Source organism: Microplitis demolitor, chromosome 5, assembly GCF_026212275.2.
Source record: "Microplitis demolitor isolate Queensland-Clemson2020A chromosome 5, iyMicDemo2.1a, whole genome shotgun sequence".
Lineage (NCBI taxonomy): Eukaryota > Metazoa > Arthropoda > Insecta > Hymenoptera > Braconidae > Microplitis > Microplitis demolitor.
Window position 1 is genome coordinate 17,880,055 of NC_068549.1, and position 22,765 is coordinate 17,902,819.

At 30.0% G+C, this 22,765-nt stretch overlaps 1 protein-coding gene across 1 annotated transcript; it reads left to right on the top strand.

Moving 5' to 3' along the window:
• Nucleotides 1-4,630: 4,630 nt before the first annotated feature.
• Nucleotides 4,631-21,698, top strand: LOC103579958 (uncharacterized; the record flags this gene model as incomplete). The annotated part of the gene is made up of 19 exons (XM_008561530.2): nt 4,631-4,728; nt 5,965-6,120; nt 6,309-6,952; nt 8,114-8,195; nt 8,285-8,951; nt 10,017-10,201; nt 10,291-10,458; nt 10,524-10,571; nt 13,845-13,973; nt 15,591-15,803; nt 15,900-16,346; nt 16,516-16,944; nt 17,166-17,322; nt 18,479-18,662; nt 19,522-19,805; nt 20,254-20,456; nt 20,826-21,026; nt 21,111-21,257; nt 21,323-21,698. Coding segments are annotated over 19 exons (4,668 nt in total), but the record flags the coding sequence as incomplete, so codon positions are not given.
• Nucleotides 21,699-22,765: the final 1,067 nt, after the last annotated feature.

Sequence of the window (22,765 nt, forward strand, 5' to 3'; positions counted from 1 at the left end):
TTTTTGCTTCCAGGATATTTTTTGCATTAACAACAACATTTATATTGCAATATTGCATTTTTATACTTCTGCGCACATAAGAGGATGCGCAAAAGTATACTGTATCTCAAACACTTCTTATTGTAGTTAGAATGTTTTACACGGGAGAAATCTTTCTAAAAGTTGTGAACTACTGCTACCGATGAACCTCCTTAATATGTGAGCATTTTTAAATTAGGTATACAAATCGTTATTCTAACGATACGTCATTTGAGGATACATTAGATAGTCATTATGACGATATTTTTCTCTCCGTGTACCTATTTCATAGTTACATAATTATCGTAATTAATGAGCTTCAAAACGAATGAGAACACTTGAACCTTATGTATAATAAAAATTAAAATATATCAAGGGTAAAAATGAGTCAATTCAATTTAAAACATATTTTATACATTTAATCCAGATACTCAGGCAGTTTCACTGGGAATTGCACGTGGCTAGTATATTAATTAAGAAAATAAAAAAACTATCTCTTGGCAAAGTAATTTTAATAAATATTTCAACATCAGTAATTAAGAAATAAATAATTTATATTTAAGTATCCCAGTTAATGAAATTTTGATTGTGAATTTTTAAACAATTAACTGGAAAAAAACGTCATTAAGCCAAACTAGCTCATTAAATGGTTGCTATGACGCTCGTTAAATACTCGTAATTATTCATCTCAAAACTCAGCCCGTATTGTTCTCCAAGATACCTTTGTTCTGTGGAAGAGTAAGCAAAACTGAACTTTGAAGGGAGTTTACTACCGTAAGCCGAATAAGTAAGATGTCATTGTCGAGGTTTAAGTCACATCAAGTCAGATAAGATAAAATGAAATCTGATATAGTGATAAATTTAATGATATGATATTGAGTTCTGATTAATTATCGCTCTTGACAATGATTTATTATTATTTATAAATAATTGTTTACGCATTATTATCATTCAGTCACTTGCAAGTTTATGTATTTTTATCTCCGGTGCATTTTGATCAAGTAAAGCGACCCCTGAACTTCTTATCCATTAAATAATATAACTATCATTTCTTGAATTTAATTTGAATAAATAAATATTTTATTCTTTTTATCGTACTTTTGTTTTTGTTACAGAAATAAATTAAATTGATATACGTAATTACTGTTATTGATAATATCAAAATTTAACGAATAATAAAAAATCTTTTCAGTGTTTTTAAAAAAATTTATTTTTAATACCTACTATATTTAACTCGCGAAATTTTTGTTAAGACTTAGAATCAATTGATACTTTATTTATTCGTTTTGAATTTTTCATAATTTTTGATAAAGTTTGTGGACCTAAGGAAAATCAATAGATGCGCGTAAGTACTTATTATAACGAATCTAAAAAATCATGAATGATTTATTATTATTTCTCTTGAAATGGAATCAGTGAAAAATACTGTAAATCTGTGAATATTTACTGCGAATCAGTCCCAAGTATATCACTAATTGAATTAGTGATAAGGTACCGGTGGGTAATAATACCTAGCTAAGGGAGATTTTGAATAGAACCGAAAATATTGCATTTAGTTATCGAAATGCATCATTAATCTCTATTTCAATACATTAGCCATAAAATGTAATAAAGTAATGGTAATTTTAACCATAAACGAACAAAAAATTATACTTCTACAAAAACTATACAAATAGGCCTTATTTTACTACGGTAGGGTAATAAGGCCTACGGGTTAAACAAACTGGAATAGTTTAACTGTACTTAATAAAATTGGTATTAGAGATGAATCATCACTTAAATTTAACAACAATACTTTTTAAGAATCATAAGACTAGATTGTTTTCAATAATTTCTTCTGCGCTACGACAGCATATGATGAATGATGATATATAGAACACAAGGAACGCGGTATCGGGACTATAAATTTGTCATAATATGTTTGTGTAAGACTCTTCTTCTAGAGTAGCCTTTATTTATAACAGGCCTTATTATCCGCGGGTACCTTAATATTTATTATATTTTAGTAAGGAATACTAAAGCAAATCAATAAATGCATTATTTTTACCATTTATTACTAAATGTATCATAAAAGTCACAAAATGTTAATTATTATTACATGTTGATCTGAATAGTTGCTATATTATTTTGAACCTTCGTTCAAAGGAGACATCTATCCGACAGATTGAGCACAGCGTTCGTACGTAGGAGATCAGGGTTCAAATCTCGGTCAAGACAAATTTCATAAAAAAACTAATACCAATACACAATATACATCTCACAAGTAATCACTAATATTGCACTAGCTTCTGAATTTATTTTAACCCGGCAAAACCCCATTTGCTTACTGTGGACATGGGAATAATCATAAATCATTTCGATTAGAGATGTTGACATACGAATTAATACATCCACTCTGCACTAAAAACCCCCGAGCACCTCTGTACTGTGATTTGGCTTGAATAATTAGAGTGTGACTAGCTCGGGAAAGTAGAAAATCTATCAGGGGATGAGCAAGCGGATAATTGCTTGTTGGGAACCCAAAAGAAACAAGAAGAGGAAGCCCTTTACATTGGGTATGGGAAGAACTTGCGCCCCACCACTAATCCTACGCAAGCATGTTGACCAGCGCTGGGAGTTTGGTACTACGGGGGGCCTTTCCAAGCCCACTGTGACCAGAGTCTCCTTATTTCCTGAAATGGAAGCAGTGTTTGGCCCGAGAGAGGTAGGATTCGTGGTGGCTGTGGTTTGATACCACGTGCAATGAGGAATTTTGATTATACCTCCAGTTAATGTCCACTTTAGTCGATTATTTTTGACTAAGAGTGTCGTCTGGGTGGTAAATGGGGATACATCGCAACGCGTATATTCCCAAAAAGGTGAGGAAACGGCCTTCTGTTGGTGCAGATGGACTTAGGTCCTGTTCCATTAATTAATTGTGGACTAGAAACATATATGAAGAAATAATATTCACATTGGGTGAACTAAAAGCACATGCGCTTGTTTTTATTTGAGTAAATATAAAAACCATAGCGTAAGTTTCAGAATTAATCATGATTTGAGACTTGTGGGATAGAGTAATTTCCAAGATGTCGGAAATGGTTCACGACAAAAAATATCCAGTGCTAAATTATCTATAATATGTAATTAACTAACCACGAAGTAACATAGTAAACTCTCTACTCTTTGGTTTGTTAGCCGATTATTAATTTGTCTTTTACGCACAACTTGGCACAGTGACACTGTAATTGCGATAGTTTCGCCCTGAATATGTTAACGTGCTTATCAATACGACTAATGTTGACGTGCCCTGTCTAGGTTGTCTCTTACTAGTACGAGAAGAGCCAAAACCTTGTACTGAGCTTCGCTGTATTAACTTGATAACATCTGGAGGAGGATAGTAGCGTTAACTGTGCATCTACTAAATTCTTTGGCATTGTGATTGTTGTAACATTAGTTCAAACAACTACAGTACATCAATTTTAATTTATTTAAAGTTTACGTTTTATTTTGAAAAATTTAGAGGGACTTTTGTATATTCCTTTGTCCATCTTGCGGTTGCAAAATTGTCAATAAATTAAAAAGTTATTTAAATACATATTATTTTTATTAATTATTAATCCACTATCCCAAATATTTAGCTAATCCCAAATTATACTTGGTTCTGTAGAATTAGCTATGTAAAAATAAATATCAACACATTTCCGGAGTTTGATACAATTTTCCCGTCTTTACCGTAACAACCTACTAATCTATCGTCTATTTTACGACTATACTTTTCACGGGTTATTTGAGGTCATGTTAACTAATAGATCATACTAATTATCATTAAACAAAGTTTTGAATGTTAAGTTAATAATAGCACAATTAGAATTTATACCAATAGTTTGAATCAAGTTCACTTACTAATAGTCGAATAAAGTAAACCTGACAATTAATATAAAACAGTTGGATCATGGGTATAAGTTGCCATTTGACAACTTTTTTATTCATTTCTTCCTTATTAAACTCTTTAGTAAACCGGTTTCAATGTCCGGCAACGATCAATCTATTCGATCCTGCTCATCGGTAGTAGAGACAAGGTCTTCGTACTCTGTTGAGTAATATCAAAGTGTCTTAACCGTAAAAACATTTATCTTGTGCTACAGTTCTTAATAGTAAATTATTTATTTAATATAAAAGTTGCAAGTCAAGTAACTAATATGAATAAGAGAAAAATTAAATTGTTAATAAATTTTTTTTTATAGATTAAAAAATCATGGAATATTCTAGAGGATTATCTAAATTATTGCCAACAATTATTGTATGGTTAATTTGTGTAAAATATTGTCACAGTCATGAAAATAAAACTATACGATTTCATAGGCTTCCGAACAATGTAATGCCGATATCATATGACTTACAATTACTTCTGCCTGCTTTTTCTAATAATTATACGTACCATGGGCATGTAATTATCGATATATCTGTGATTAGAGAAACTAATTCAATAATATTGAATTACGATGGATTGAACATTGAAAGTGAGAAAACAGAATTTTTGACTTATGAAATTGATAATCTCACTATTTTATCTCAATCGTTCGACAGTGATAAACAATTTTTTACAATTTCGTTTAATCAAAAATTAAAAATTGGAATTTATAAGCTATACTTATACTTCAATGGTCACATTCGTGACGATCTTTTTGGTTTTTATAAAAGTAAATACAAAGTTGGAAATGAAACAAGGTACAGTATTTTTCGAATAATTTAAAACCATTTCAATAAAAAATTATTTGTACTCAAATTTATTGGTGTCCCATTTAGTTCACAGTATAAAATTTTGTCTAGTTTTTTCCTATATATATAAAAGTATACATATACAAATACATGTATGGGAAGACGGGTAAAGCAGGACAGAATAATGGATTTTTGTGCATTTGAATTCGGTGACTCGCTTTTCTTTGGCATCCATCTAATTGAACCGAATTTCAAAATACCATAGAAAAAATTTTTTCTTCACGTGGGCAAAACGGACCATCCCAAAAAAATAACTATAATAAAAATGTTTATATTTATTTAAGTGAAAAATGAAATTTGCAATTCTGTTACACTTAGAGAAAAGTGCATGCTTGTAATAACTAAAAAGGGATGGAAATAAAAAAATAGTCATCTTAACTAATATTTCTGATTTCTTGAACAATATCAAAGTGCCTGAAACTATTTGAAAGTAGTAGTTTTAACTAAGCGTTTGTTTTGTTGTGGTAACTATTTAATGTTAGTTCTCAGAACTTATACTTCAGCAGAATCGCAAATATTTTAGCAATTGTACGATTATAATTTCATTAATTTAGCATCATTTAAGTTGTCGACAAACACAATTAAGGATTTTTCTTGATTATTTTTTTGTATTAAGAATACGATTTTTTACTTAGTTACGTTCTCTATTGTCATCGTTCATTGAACTATATCACAGTTGAAAAAATTATGATATCGTACATTTCACAACTATATATTAGTTAGCTGAACTGACGGTAATAGTGAAGGCTTCATTGAAATATGTTTTTCATAGTTCAAAAAACCAGTTTTTTTTTCTCAGTGTAGTAACTAAAAATGGTGTGAAAACAAATTTATTGAAGATAAATAAGTTATAAAAAATTAAAATATAACGAAGAAGACACCGTATGTTTCATTATTATGGCTAACAACGCATTCAGTCCACTGAGAAATTCCTCAAAAAAAAAAATTAAAAACGAAAAAATTTCAGAAATAAGTTTTAACAAACTCAAAATTATTTACAATGATTTTAAGAATCGTAAATGTCGCTCGAAAAAAAATTCGATAATAATAATTTTTTACCAAATTTTTGGGGTGTTACGTTTCCTCCAACCGAGGTTCTCTGATTTATTAAACTTAATTGTTCATATTATTGAAGCTTTCTCTAAATAATGAATTTGCGTATAATTATTGGGATTGAAATTTCAGGTGGATGGCAGTTACACAATTTTCACAGACTTTTGCTCGTCGAGCTTTTCCATGCTTCGATGAGCCATATATGAAAGCTACTTTCAAGCTTCATTTCGGACATTATCGTAATCAAATAATTACATCAAATACAGTACCAGATAAAATAACTCCAACGTAAAGTGATAATTACTATCATTATTTTTAAATACTTCTAATTAATTTACTGAAATAAATTAATTTTCAAATTATAAGGATTGGTTTGAATGAGAATAGAAAAAATCAATAGAAAATATATAGTTGAATATTAAGATTTTATTTTTAATAATATATACTAATGATATTTTTCAATTGGTACATTTTAGGAATTCATCAAATTATATTATAACATCAATGAAAAAAACTCCGAAAATGTCGACATACTTAGTTGGATGGTCTATTCACGATTTTAATTATCAACAATTAGTGAACTCAAGTAAATTTAGTCTGTGGGCAAGAAAAATGATGACAGGAAAAGGTTCACTTGCATTACAAGAAGGCAGATTAATTTATTCAGCTTTAGAGTCATATTTCAACATAGAAAATCCCATTAAAAAAATTGACCACATAGCAATTAGTGATTTCCATTTCAGTGCAATGGAAAATTGGGGAATGATAACATTCCGAGAATCGGCACTTCTGTTTGATAAAAAAACTACACCAACTGATGTTATACATGCAGGATTAAATACAATGGGTCATGAATATGCTCACACTTGGTTTGGTAATCTTGTAACTCCAGAGTTTTGGAATGTAGTATGGCTGAAAGAAGGGTTTGCAACTTACTTTTCTTATGTTGCACGTTCAATTATTAATCCGGATTATCAAATGATGGACTTATTTGTCATTTATAACTTGCGTTCAGCACTTCTGAGTGATTCCATAGCACACAATCGAACTATGAATGGTAGAGGTAATGGAGAAGCTGATACTATTATGGGTTATGCCGACTTCAATGCGTATCAAAAAGGTATTGGAACAAATTATTCATGTTTTTATCCAGTTATCTATCAACTGAATAAATTTAATTATCTAAATCCAGTTGACGCTCGTTATCAGCAATCTCGTAACCAGCAAACTTCCCCTATTGTGCTATTCATTACGACTTTAAAGTTCCCCCACTCTTCCAAGCGCTCAGATTTCGTGACGACGATCGTTATAAGCATCACTTACTTTTTTTTTAAAACAATTTTTTCTTAAAATAAGTATATAGATGATATTTCAATTGAATAATATTTCATGTCATTAACTTTAGTTTATACGGAAATGTCACTGATTGTTAGATTTTTTAAAACAATTTGAATCTTGCTTATAAAGAGCGACGTAACGATTCACATACGTAACGCACACATGTAGAACGTGTGCCGAGAGCTAAGATGGTGAGAGGCCTAAATCTTCCATTTTTCAAATAATTTTTTCCTTACAACCTCTTACGGTTGCTTATGACGAGATTGGATTATATATTAGGTTTCGATGTTGAAATTTATTTAATTGTCAGCATAAATTCTTTCATATTTATATTTATGGGTAACCATATGATACTATATGGTATGATATTATATGTCACATATGATGATAATTAAATACTTGCTCATAATGCTTATTTATTAAGAGGAAGATAACTCTAGATGCTCTAGATAGTAATTTCTACGGTAATATGTCTTCTAAAGACGAACTTGGGCGAAATGAGATACTATTTTTAATAAAAAAAACCACTTTATTATTGTTCAATAATGTTTGATAACGAGTTATAGAAAAAAGTGAGACAAGTTGATCAGACTGGGTAACGAGCTTCTTCAAAATTTTTGCTAAAAAAGATATTTTTTTTCAATCGTTTAAAATCAGCAGAATTTCATGAGGAATTAGAAAAACTGAATCTGAGGTAGGGTGGGCCATTATTAAACAATAAATTATTAGCTCTTTTACATAAAATACAAAAAATTTGTTTTAGTTTAAAATTACTATTTCATACTGCTCTGGGTTTATTTCTCTAAATATTAAAATTCTAATAATTTATTTACGAATATTGAGGAATTTACTCTGTTCAATAACTTTAAAATGTGTTAAATGAAAATATCATTTTTATTTGTTACAAATAGATTATGTCGTTATCGATGACTATATTTTTTAGGTTCATCGATTGTTAGAATGATCAATCATTTAATGGGATCTATAGCATTTACAGAAGCAATAGAATCATTCTTGAAAGCCAAGTAAGTATACTTATAACTAAAACCTAAAAAAATAAATTTAAAACTTTTTAGTATCCGTACAATTTGATTAAATAAAATTAATTTTTTAGTTTATACGGTTACGTAACGCCTGAAATACTTTATAAACATCTTCAAAATTACACAAAGACACAAGGGGAATTAATAGAAAATATTAACATACGTGAAGTTATTGAAACTTACGCGAATCAACCTGGCTATCCACTTATTAGTATTAAAAGAAACTATTCATCTGGTTTAGTAGAGATTTCCCAAGAGCGTTTCGACCTAAATTCAAACTGGACCAGTACAAAGCCACCACAATGGTGGGTGCCTTTGAGCTTTGCATCAAAATCACAAACAAATTCAACAATCTCATCAACATTTGGTTCCATCTGGTTGGCTCCTAAAGATAAGGACATAGTAAAGATTGATAGTGATCCTCAAGACTGGATTATTTGTGATATCGACAAGGTTGGGTATTATCGTGTAAACTATGACTCGCGTAACTGGTACATGTTGATAGAACATCTGCGTACCGATGAATTTCATACGATTAAACCAATATCTCGAGCTACACTTATTGACGACGCTTTCAATCTCGCGGAAGGGGGTTATATTCCCTTCGATATATTTTTTAATCTTATTGATTATCTCAGCAAAGAAACTGAATACGAGCCTTGGTTTACTTCACTAGAGGCCTTTAATTTTCTCAATCAGATCTTCAAAGACTTACCAGTTCTCCGTACTGCAATTCAAGTAATCAAAGTTTCTCAATATTGTCTTAGTTTGTCAATAGATCCAAGCTGTACATGGAGGAAAATGAGCTTAAGAAATGTGCGAATTGCACACCTCGCCCGCGAAGCGAAGAGATAGTGTTCTATTTTCACCACATTGAAAAGCCGGGTTGCGGTAAACTTTTTTTATGCAATCAATCAAACTTGGAACAGGAAGTTGAGACACCAAAATATTATTATGCTGCACTACAAAAAGTATTATACATTTAAATCTCTGATAAATTATAATGAATATTAAGGTACCAGCGGGTAATAAGGCCTAGCTAAGAGAGATTTTGAATAGAATCGAAAATATTGCATTTAATTATCGAAATATATCATTAATCTTTATTTTAATCCATTAGCCATAAAATGTAATGAAGTAATGGTAATTTTTACCATAAATAAACATAAATTTATACTTTTACAAAAACCATATGAATAGGCCTTATTTTACTACGGTAGGGTAATGAGGCCTACGGGTTAAACAAACTAGAATAGTTTAATTGTACTTAATAAAATTGGTATTAGAGATGAATCGTCACTTAAATTTAGCAACAATACTTTTTTAGAGTCAGAAGGCTAGATTGTTTTGCTCAACAGCACTTAAAACTATCAGTACCCTTTTTAAGACTTAGAAGACTAGATTGTTTTTTATAATTTCTTCTTTGCTACGACAGCATATGACGGATGATGAAATATAGAAGACAGGGAACATGGTATTGGGACTCTATAAACTTGTCGTAAGATCTCTATGCAGAGGCAATTATTTTTAATACCATTTCTATCATTTAGGCCTTATTACCCGCGGGTACCTTATTTATCTAAAGTAGGAATTATAGTAGAAAATAGAAAAATTTCTAGAGGCTCACAATAGTAATTACAGTGCAGTATAATAATTTTTTGACGACAACTTCCTGCTTCAAGTTTGGTCGACAGCATGATAAAAATTCGTACATTTTTTGCCTCCATTTCTCTCCGTGTAGAATAACTTAATTTTGTACCGTTACCACAGTTAAATAGTTTAATTTTCTTTAAATACTTTTAGAGCTACGTCAGACGGCTTTTAAAAACAATCTATGAGTCTTTTTCATTTGATAAAGTTGAGGATCAATTGAGGATTAAACTTCTACGTAAATTAATCTTGTCTACTGCGTGTGAAATGAATTACCCAGACTGTTTACAAAATTCAATTTTAAATTTTAATAAATGGATAAATAATTCTTCATGGATGTAAATTTTTTTAATCTTGTAATTTATTTAGTTTTTATACTTTGTTCTCTTTTAATAAAAAAAAAAAAATAATTAATCCATTTGTATAGTGTTGAGCCAGATTTAAAGAGCTTTGTTTACTGTAATGGAATTCGATTTGGAAGTGCTAAAGACTGGGAAAAAGTTTTTAGTAGATTTATTGAAGCCGATTTGCATACTGAAAAGGAATTATTGATGAAAGGTCTTGGTTGTACTAATAATGTTACATCAATTAACAAGTATGTATTAAATGCAATTTTTTTTTCTTTCAGTGAAAAGTTATTTATTTTTTTTTTTTCAACAGATTTTTAAATTATGCAACATCTGTTGATGGATTAGAGTTGCCAAAGCAGTACCAAACTATGATAATTAAAACAATAATAAATGGTAATCGTAAAAATGTAAATTATACATTGGAATTTATTTCTAAAAATTTAGAAAAAATAATTAAGGTCAGAGGCAAAGAATTTTTAGTGGATATATTGATTCCAATTAAATATAAAATAACATCTGCTGAAAATTTAAAAAAAGTCAGTGAAAATTACAATTAATATAGGATAGAGGTACCACTTTTGGCCTCCAGGGCTAGTTTTGGACACTTGAAAAATCTAAATAAAATGTATTGTAAAAGGCGCATGTCATAATTAACTTAAAAAATATATACACTAGGGTGTTTCAAAAAAACAAACAATTTTTTTTTTATGGTGTACAAAATTTGAAAATACAACTGAAAATAAAAATTTTGGCACCAATCCGGGATCTTAATAATAATATTGAGGTTTTCCTCAATCAATTTTTCTATTTTCCATTTAAATAACACGGGAAAAACAATTTTTTTTTTTTAGAATTTTCTAGCTCCTAAACTAATCAACAAATTTCTATGCACAATACATTGTTTATAGAAAATTAAACGCTCTACAAAAAAGTCTCTTATTATTTATCAATAAATCCCACTGTTCAAAAGTTATTTAAGCCCTAAGTCAAATTTATAGTAAATCTCGAGACTTTTTTACTTTTCCGGCGAAACTATCAGTCTTATCAAAAAATTTCATGAGAACTTTTTGTAGACAATTTTATTCCTTACAAATTATTATGAATAAAGTTTTTCGAAATTCCACTTTGTTCACAAGTTATTCTCATTTAAATGTTAAGCTCTTAAAAAAATAGATTTTTGATTGATTTCAAGCGCTTGACATTGAAATGGAAATAACTTGCGAACAATGGGGAATTATGAAAAACTTTATTGAAAATAATTTGTGAGGAATAAAATTGTCTACAAAAAGTTCTCATGAAATTTTTTGATAAGACTGATAGTTTCGCCGGAAAAGTAAAAAAGTCTCGAAATTTACTATAAATTTGACTTAGGGCTTAAATAACTTTTGAACAGTAGGATTTATCGATAAATGATAAGAGACTTTTTTGTAGAGCGTTTAATTTTCTACAAACAATGTATTGTGCATAGAAATTTGTTGATTAATTTGGAAACTAGAAAATTCTAAAAAAAAAAAATTTTTTTTCCCGTGTTATTTAAATGGAAAATAGAAAAATTGATTGAGGCAAACCTTAATATCATTATTAAGAGCCCGGATTGGTGCCAAAATTTTTATTTTCAGTTGTACTTTCAATTTTTGTACACCATAAAAAAAATTATTTGTTTTTTTGAAACACCCTAATGAACACAGATACTTTTATCACACTATGTCTATGGAAATTTTATTTTATACTTTTTTATTAATTAAAATAAAGTATTAAGTGTCCAAAAATGGAGCACTAATGGTACCTTTACCCTAGTTCTTATGGTTACTTTTTTATTTTGTGATAATAATAAATGAATAATGTTTTAGTTTTCATCACTTGTTGAGAACAATATTGATAGCTTGGGAAGTGATATAGAAAAAGCTAGAAATGCTGTGAAATATGCTGAAAAATCGATTGCATGGATTGAAAAGTACTCACCTATAATTGAACGCATAGTGAATTGATGGTCGTATAGAGATAGTGTTTCATTGTTTCCATACTGCGCACATACAAATTTATAAAGTGGAGTTATGAGTAAATTAAAAACAAACTGGTGTAGCAGCATTTATTCTGTTTCTACATAATTATTATTCGACGATAAATTCATCCACAGTCGGTAACACAGAAATATTTTGTGTTAGATAATTTGAATATCATGTATCGATTGTTGTAAAGTATGTGACATACTCGTAAACCAGAGTATTCAGTGGGAAAATAAATGTTCGATAAAAACTCATTTACTTGTGTAAAGAAACAAATTTTTTTAGATTACATGTTGTTAAAAAAAATTATAATAATTATTTTGTAACGACATAAGTAGGTTTTTTTAAGGTGATTCTTGCACCTGGGGGGGGGGCAACATGTGCCTGACTAAAGGGGTGAGTGAAGCACCTCCGTAAAAAGAGGTGAGCATTTGAAAGTAACTGTTCAACAGTTAGCTCCATTGCATTAATCAATCGCCAACTTGGATATCAGATCAAGTGGGCGATTGGCTGGTGTCAACCCTGATAACACAAGTTGATCGTCAAAAAGTTGGTATTCATTAGTTCGCGATCAACTTGACGACAAGTTGTTGACAACCCTAGTTTTTGAAACTTTTGGCCACAAGTTACCGTCAAGTTTCAAAGAAAGTTAGCGCCAGGAAAGAGCCGCAATTCGAAGGTAGCTTTCTGAGAAAATTGAAGGCAACTTTTTGTCAACTTTTGGCCACCAACTTTCTTAGAAAGTGTCTATCAACTTTGGAAATACCAACTTTTGCGGCCGACTTGGCATCTAGTTGCGGCTGTTAGTTTGACATCAGTTAATCGCAAACTTGGCTATCAGGGTGGTGTCAAGTAATTAATTAAAAAACGATATAAATTCCTACTATCCCAACTAATGTGATAATGACGCGTTATTTACCAGGATAGCCCGGTTGACGGTAACGTGGTAACAATCTACTACCGCAACTTGTCTTCAAGTTGAACGCAATAAGTTTGCGACAACTGGTAGCCAATTTGTATTTGAGTTGCAAGCAATACTCGTTCAGCTGTTTGGAGCTTAATTGGGTTAGCGATGCGTATAGTGGCAGCAACAATCATTAGACCCATTAGATGCTTCTGATCACAAGATTTTTTCCGTTTGCTACCATTCTTGTAAATGCAGCAGTTTCACTCTTTCTTTATTTATTTTAATTGTTCTGAGTATCGATTCTAGAACAATAGCTCTATTTTTAAAGAGTTCAGAAAATTATATTTTAATTGTTTTGTTCAAAAAATCATTTTTGAAAATCAAGCTCGCTATAACATTATTATTTTTTAAATTTAATATTTTTCCAAATGAGAAAGTAATAAAAAAAAAGTTAAGAGCTATAATTAAGTTATAAAAGTCAAATATGTCAATCATGTACTGATTAAAAAACTGTAAATGATATCAATAAACTTTTATAACTTTGCATTATCAAGTTTAAAATTCAGAGAATTAATATTAACATAATGAGTTATATTAAATTCTATAATGTTTTATTTATTATTGTATCTATTTTTAAAAATTCTGATAACATTCTTACATCAATTGGATCAGCAAAAGTAATTCCAGAAAATTATCATTTGTTATTTGATTTTTCTAGTGAAAATGATTGCAGAAAGAAATGTGTTTACAGCGGTCAAGTGAATATAACAATGAAATTTATCGGTAGAGCTGATGTTTTTACGATTCACACTGATTCTAAAATGATAATTTATAAAGATCAAACACGGTAAGAAATAAACTTAATAATATTATATTTAAATTTGTATTAGATAAAAAATTAGTAGTTCCAAAATCCGTTTGTAAATTTATTATCATTATTTTCAACTTCCCGCTGTGAAAATTGCAATTTTTCAAAAAAAGGGAAGTGATTGGTTTCGGTCCGGTTTTCGAAAATCGAGTTTTCATCAGATGTCGACGTTTTGAGGTCCTAGCAAGTTATTCTGACTATTTCCGGATGGACTTCCGTCCGTGCGCGCGCGCGCGCGTGTGTGTGTGTGTGTGTGAACTTTTTTTGTCCGACGATATCGTCGGAATGAATCAGTCGATTTAAACGTACTTGATGACAATTCAAAGGGCTCACGAAGACTTAAAATTGATTAGATTTTAGAGTCGATCGATCATGTAGCTTACAAGTTACACACGGTAAGAAATTCATGGCGTTCAACACCATGCTGGTATGGTCTCAATTCAGATACTCAAACAGTATGTGAAATATTCCAAGACAGTATTGTAGCGAGTCCCAGAAGTATGGCGTTATTTACTATACTGTATAGTACTGGAGTTATTGGATTGCTCACACGTAAGCATAATAAGCATGGCGAAACAGCATGAACCTGAGACCCATACTACAATGCCGAAGACACAATGCTACTACATTTTCTCGCCATCATTTTTGGCGTGTCGATCAACGATCCTATTGTATTACCGCCAAAACTGTATAGATGTCGTTAGAATAGGTTTATCGGCTAGAAGCATTGCGGATATGGCAACGCAGTATGGGCCTGACGACCATACTGACATTGCGGCGTCTGCGACAACTATCGCCAATGTTACTATTCCTACAATGGTAAAATCACCTATGCATACAATTTTACAACATATAAAAATCTCCGATACCACACAGTATGGCGTTCACGATACTGGTATCACTATACTGGCATAGTGATATCCGCAAAATATTTCTTACCGTGTATGAAAAATAAAAATCGAATTTTTTCTTTTTTTAGGTTTTTTGCGTATAAATTATGAACGACTTGCCTGATTTACCTCAAAATGTAATTATTTTTAAGTCTTAGTGAGCCTGTTCGATTGCAATCAAGAACGTTTAACGATATCGTCGGACAAAAATTATTTTTTTTCAATGAAGGTATGTTTCACCGACCGAACAGATTTTTGAGCTCGAAAAGCTCGAAAGTTTACAAGTGATAATGTTTCCAAGCTCCCTGAGCTCGAAAACAGCGGGAAGTTTTGGGGCTGGCCCGCAGGGTCAGGCGGTTTTCAGATTTTTTTATCACGGCATCATGCGAAAATTCGTATTTTATTGTCTTTGTGTTTATTCTGTAAACATAAATAAGTGTAATAGGTGAATATTCACTAATTGCAAGTGTAAACCGAAACACTTATTTCAAAAAGTGGTTCAATTGGCACTCAAAATTAACGAATATTCACCTATTTTACTTATTTATGTTTAGAGAGTATCTCTTTTTCATGATTTCAATTATTTTTATTTTTATAAAAAAAAATTATGTAACCATTTCTAGATTCTAATTATCCAACTACATAAAATTCATCAATCCTTAATTTTTTGAATAAATTTTAAATTATTTATACTTATTCTCAATAGAATGGTTCGCGTCTATCCTAATCAGACCGAAAAACCAATAGATATAGTAGATTACATCATTACAAGTGGAGACGTATCAACGATTATCGAAATACATATGGATGAGTTCTTTACTGTGATATCAAACTCCCGTTATGTACTCATGCTTTATTTTTCTCGAACATTTGATGATCATCAAGGAATTGATTATCTCGACGATAAGATGAACGACAGGTACTGTCTAATTTTTAATTATTAAATAAATTCATTGAAAGTATTAAAGTTATTAGAATAATTAAAAGGAAGATGGAAAAATAAAAATCTTTACAGAATCCTATTTGTGACCATCTTAATACCAAATCATGCGCATCGCCTCTTTCCTTGCTTGACTGAGGTGAAACATACATCAACATTCGATTTAACAATAATTCATCCGAAAGATTATAAATTAATTGCGGGAACAACATTGGAGTCAATTTCTAAGATAGGTTCCATGTCAATATCAAAATTTGAACGAACTCCTCACATTCAAGCTCATCACTTATTTTTTGCAATATGGACTTATGAGCCTCGTCAACTTGAATTTATGACTGTTTGGCGCCCACCACAAATGAATCCTGATCTTCTTAATACACTAACTAAATACAGCCTTAAAAGTAATAAATGGATGATGAACGTCACGGATACATTTTATTCAGTTGACCCAATGAATGTCGTTCCATTTCCTAGTTCACGTATTGCAGACATTTACGTCACACTTGGTGTTTCTTTATTTAGGTAACTATATATATTTATTTATTTCTTCTCAATTTCTATGTAAATATTTTAAAAAACTTGTAACAATAAATTTTATGCACCAAGGTAAGTAATAATGTTAAAAATGTCTATGCCATTGAGGCAGTAATGAAAAAAATAACCACTAATTGATATAATTTTTTTTGTAAAGAGAATCTCAAGTTTTATTCGATGAAGAAGAATCTACAACAACTGACAGATTAGAAATTTTAATGGATATCACGCGTGCTGCGGCACGGCACGTTATTGGAATAATGATTTTTCCGAAATTATGGGCACATATTTGGTTATATAATGGTGTTGCTGATTATATTTCGAGTTTTATATTTGATGAAATAGAACCATCATTTCGAATTCATGATATATCATTGGCGAGAACACTTTTGTGGACACGTATTGAACGTGATATACGGCCATCAACAACACTACCGTATTATTTTTTTGATACATGGCATGATAAAATGTATTTTCGTAAAGATGAATATCAAACTTATCAAACTGAAGCAATTATTGCCATGGTTCATCAATACTATGATTTTAAAGATATCGGGAATTTGATAAAACAGTTTTTATTACGTGGGTAAGATTTAAATTTTGAATTATGAATACTATTATTTTTTTATATTTTTAAAAGAAAGAAGCATTTTGTAGTTCCCGGGTAAAAAAATGAGGGTTTAGACTCACTTTTATAAAAGTCTAAATGAAGTTTAAAATCTTTTATAAGCCCGCGCTTATACACTGGCTCAGTCACAATAAGTTATTAATGAAAATAAATGAATTTTTTTTTTTACATATTTATAGAACGAATAAACCGTATGGTCCTTCACCAAACGATTTCGTCAAGAACTTAGAAGATAAAAGATTGAAAAACTTAGTGACTGATTGGTACAAAAATCGTGGAACACCAATTTTACATGTCAATTTGGATGAAAATGAAGAATTGGCTGAATTAACGCAGGTATTTTTAAATACATAAGTATGGGAGAACTGAACTTTAAGGGATACTTGGAAATTCGGGTAAAAGTTGTTTTTCCATAGCATTTGCATTATTTTTTCGTAGTTTCAATACCCGTTTAGCCAATCAGAAAACAAACCTATTTCAGGCCAACGCAGCTGCGGGTTGAAAATCATGGAGTTGTTTTTTATTTTTTTCTAATAGAAGATTGAAAATGTATTGCTTTAGTTTATTGATATTCATTTTTGACTTCATGTAGCCCTGTCAGAATCGCATTTATTCATTTTAAATAACAGAATAATCATCAGACCTCTTTCTAACCAAATTGCTAATTGTATTTTAACATGTGCTATTGGACTTAAAATATTTTATTTCGACTAATCTACTCTGCTGCCCGATCAAATTTACCGTAAATTACCGAAAATCCACCGTCATTTGCGGTGAATTTACCGTATTTTACGTTAGACACGTCGTAAAACTAAGTAAAACCGTAATCTACAGTGAGCCTACTGTAAATTACGCAAAATACACCGTGTATACCGGTGAGGTTGCCGTATTGTATGGCGTTTTTACCGTAATTTACTGGAGTAACATACATCTACAGTATATTACCGTAATTTTTGTGATAGAAAAAAAATTTTTACAAAATATATCTGCGTATTACAGAGTATATATAATTTAATCATATATTTTATAAAAATTAATATTATTCTCAAATAGCTATTTCTAAAATTACTCTGATACATGAAAAATTATTCTTTGTTTGAATTGCTATGGTATCATCTTAGAGTCTGATTTTGTTGGCTACCTTACGGAAATTAAAAAAATTATGTATTAAATGATACTATGGTCATAGTAAAATTGCCAATGATTATATCACAAATTGCTGTAACCATTGTAAATTTCGCAGATCAATTTTTGACATATGTTTATTCCGATTCTCGTTTGGTGGCCAATGTAGCCCGGCTTTACTGAGACACCATAAAAGTTTAAACAAGAATAATTTTTCTTAATGTATGCCAGAATTTCACGTAGTAAACGTCACTTAAAAAGAGTTTGTTGTTCATACAACTAAAGTAACCATTCTATTACTTTGTAATAATAATCACTACATGTTTTCATTAGTTATAAATTATAATAAAACAAATGTTGTTTTTAGGAACGTTATAGTTTAATTGAATCACCAGAAGATAAACAATGTAACTGGACGATATTAATTCGTTGTAAATTTCCTGTACCAACTAATAATTCTCACTATAATATATGGATGTACTCAAACCAAAACGATAACTTGGTAAATGCTACTGAAATACAACAGTGTTTACTTGACAGTCATTCTATGGGTAAATGATCGAAAAATAATTTTTTATTTTATGATGAAACTTATATTTCATTATAAATTTCAGTCACATTTTTATATAAATAATTTGATTATTATATTGTATTACATAGCGAGTGGGCCAGGTTAGTCTTTATATGGGAAGCACAATTTTTGAGAGCTAATTTGTCCTCCAAAAATAGCTTAGTACAGGGAAATCTAATAGATGGTGCCACTTATAAGACACCATCTGTTGGCAGCCTCTGCACTAAAATAACAGATTCAACCGAAATAACCCCGGTCAGTGTGCTTTACGGATAATGACAGTCCACGTACTATATGTACTATACTTTATCCAACAAGTGTCTGATTTTCGCGAACTATTATACCACAGTAAATCGTAAATCGGGTAGGGTTATACATGACATTAGTTCTGGTAATAAAAAGTGATGATCAATGTATTCAAGCATAGACACCGACATTAAAGTTGTTAGATTGATTGTACTCCTCATTCCAAATATATTCAGTGTTTTTCAGAACGGTCGATAATAACTATCGAAAAATGTGATTATGAATTCTAATGCGTTTATTTAAGACCCCCATAATCAAACGATATTAAGGATCACAGGACACCGTTTTCTTTTTGAAAAATTATTAACGACCGATCGGTAAGCGGCCATTCAGGGTTTAATTTATAAATATGATAAGGAGCGATAATCAGACATGTATTGAATAAAATAATTTAATAAAATTGTATATTGATTAATTTTATTTTAAATACTTTCAACATATACCATTAAAATAAAAAAGATATTTATACATATCTTTTAAACAGATAAGACTATAAGATTATCAAATAGTTTCTCACTTGTTTTTTTTTACAGCTGCTTATCGAGTAAACTATCCTGAATCATGGTGGTCTGATATCATAAATATTTTGAAAACCAATACAAAAGCGATTGGTGAAATGCAAAGAATGAGAATCATAGATGACGTTTTTGAACTTTCATTAGCTGGATATATTCATGTTGATTTTTTATTCAGTCTCATTGAATATTTAGAAGTCGAAGATGATTACTTTCCTTGGCTTGCTGGTGGAAAAATTCTGATGAAACTTAGGAAATTTTTAGGCACTTCCTATGCTTTGTATCACAAACCATATTTTGATGTTCGTATTTAAATTTTACGTTTCATTTTTTTTTTTTTTTTTTTATTATATCAAGAAAATAATTTATGCAATCCATGTTTGAAAAATTCAAAATCAAAGCGTTGGACCGCGTTTGCTAACTGGCCAGTTTTCAAAGTCTGAACTGTAAGCTTACATTATTTTACAGGGTACTATATAGTAAGAATTAATTATAACCTATTGCCACAATATGACAAAAAAAAGATCAAAGTAGATGTCATTTTGAATTATGCATTTTTTCGAAAGTAAAACTGTCAAATCATGGGTTGCATAAAATTTTGTATACAGTATGTTAATGAACTGGCAACTTTAATATGGGTGATTTCCGAAATTCGCCATAAATTGCTATTTCTTCAACCTGTCATGTAAATAGATATTAGGTCATTGTCATTACAAAATCAATTGTTGAATAAAAATTTATTTATTTTAGAAACTTGTAAAAAAGTTAGTGAATAATGTATACAATAAATTATCGTTTAATCCAAACCCGATGGAGAAATATTATGAACGCTTACATAGAAAAAATGTTATGAATATAGCATGTAATTTTGGTCATGGACGGTGTTTACGCGAGACTTATTTAAAGCTTAAATGTTACCTCTACAAATTCATAAGAAAAGGCTGCACTCCAGGGTATGAAATTTTTACATTTCAAAAATAATAATTTGTTTTTTTTTTTTTTTTTTCATTCAATTCACTGCTATAAAACTTCATCATTAAGATCAAAAAGCACCACTGACCATAATTTTTTTTCAAATCTACAAAAACTAAATGAGAAATCTTTTTTTTTGTCGTTAAAAAGTGTTGTTTTATTTTGGTACACTCTCTTCTACATAATTAACTCAATGAATTTATACCACAAATTCGAATGTAGCAGAAATTTTTGAAAAATAAAACATGGTTTATAAACTTGCATAATGAATTACCTGTACTGAATTATAATATGATAACATATATTTCGTTAACTTAATAAACTTTGTTTATTTATTTTTTAAAATATAGAAGCTGCTTAAAATTGTGGAAAGAATGTATGGTAGACGCGGATATACGAGAAATTGTTTTTTGCCAAGGTCTAAGACATGCAACTCCAGAGGTTTGGTACAGAACTTTTCAATTAATCAACACAACAAAGTTATTTCATTCTACAAAACTTGTTATTGCACGAGGTCTTGCTTGCACAGAAAACATTCACATACTTGAAAAGTGAAAATAAAATATTATATTTTTTAATTTATTTGAGTCACATCATTCATCCATTTATTTATTAACTATTGCATTTATTTTCAGTTACATATCATTCATGTTAGATCATGAATATCTTTTTCCATCGGAAACGGTATTTCCTATTCTATTAACAGCTGCACGAGTTAATGAAGAACATGCACAACTGGTTTTACATTTTATCACTAAAAATCATGTTAAACTTATTGAGAGGTAAAGAATCTGTGATTAAAATTTATAATATTTGAGTATGTATATAACTACATGCAATTTTTTAGAATGCAAGTATGGCCTGACTTTCGTAAGCAAGTTACTGGTATAACTGATGAAATTTATGACAATTACAATCCAAGATCATCTAATATGAGTGACAAAACGGTAAGTTATTTACTACCGGAGAACATTAAAAAAATTATAGTATCCAATTCAAGATTGGCAGCAAGAATGCGTCCAATGATAGAGCATTATCTTGAAAAAAAAATAAAAAATAAAAATAAAAGTTAAAATTTATCAGAATAACTTATTTTTTATCACTTATTGATTATTTACGTTGGAAAGTTATTGAAATAAGATTGAAATTTTTCATGAAGACAAAAGATGAATAATATGTAATCTATTATAAAATATGTTTAATTTTTCATGTTATAAAAAAGCCAATAATAAGTTTTCTATAATTGTAACAAGTTTTTTAAGGATTTAAATCACATTATAATTATATGTATATATAATTTTTTGTAATAAATATGAATTTCATTCAATGTGATAAAAATATAATGAATATTTAGTAAAAATATTTTAAAAGAGAAATTTTCTATTTTGATAAAACAAAAGAAAAAAAAATAATTAAATGAGAAAAAAAAACATATTAATAATAAAAATAAAGAAAGAAAAGGAAATTATAATTAAAAAAACATAAAAGAAAGAAAAAATACACAAAGGCGAAATAGATTAATGTGCAGAATCGGGTCTTAGTTCCGGAAGTCCCTGTGGGATGGCGCAAATTATTTCTCTAGGCGGAAACTCATAATAGAATTGTTAAAAGCCAACCCAGGGGATAGCTGAAAACATATTTTTTACCCTATCCAAATATGTAAGTTCGCAAATATCCGAGTGTTTGTTTTCTCCGTGTATCTAGTACACCTCTAAAGAAGGTGCGGATAGTATTGGCAACCTCGTCTCTGGCTCAGTACACGAAAAAAATGTATTATTGATTCGTTTGATTTAATCAATCGCGATGCAGGTATAGTTTGTGAAGGATCCCTATAGCCACCGTCACGATCCTTTCTAGTTTCACTTACTATGTACGTTTCGCGAATTTCTTTAACCTCCAAATATCTGAATGAGTATTGTGATAGGATACTGTATTATATTGGTCACAATACTTTTTCTTTCATGAAGTCGATTGTCACAACTCGCGTTTTAGACACAATCGCACTCGATATATAAATTACTATTATATAACAAAACAAATAAAACTTTATCCCAAGATCTTCATTTTTTGTCTTCTTTGGCTAGAGTAGGGTAGTTCCAAAATATTAAGAAACAAAATTCATGTTTTTCATAGTATTGGGAGAATACGATACTGTACTGATAAATTTGAGTAATAAAGAAAATTGGTAATAGAATTTGAGAGTAAAAGTGACAAGAATAATTAACTTTAATACACTGAGAAAAAAAAGTACTATTTTCGAAACAAGAATTTCTTGGTTCAAGAAATCCGT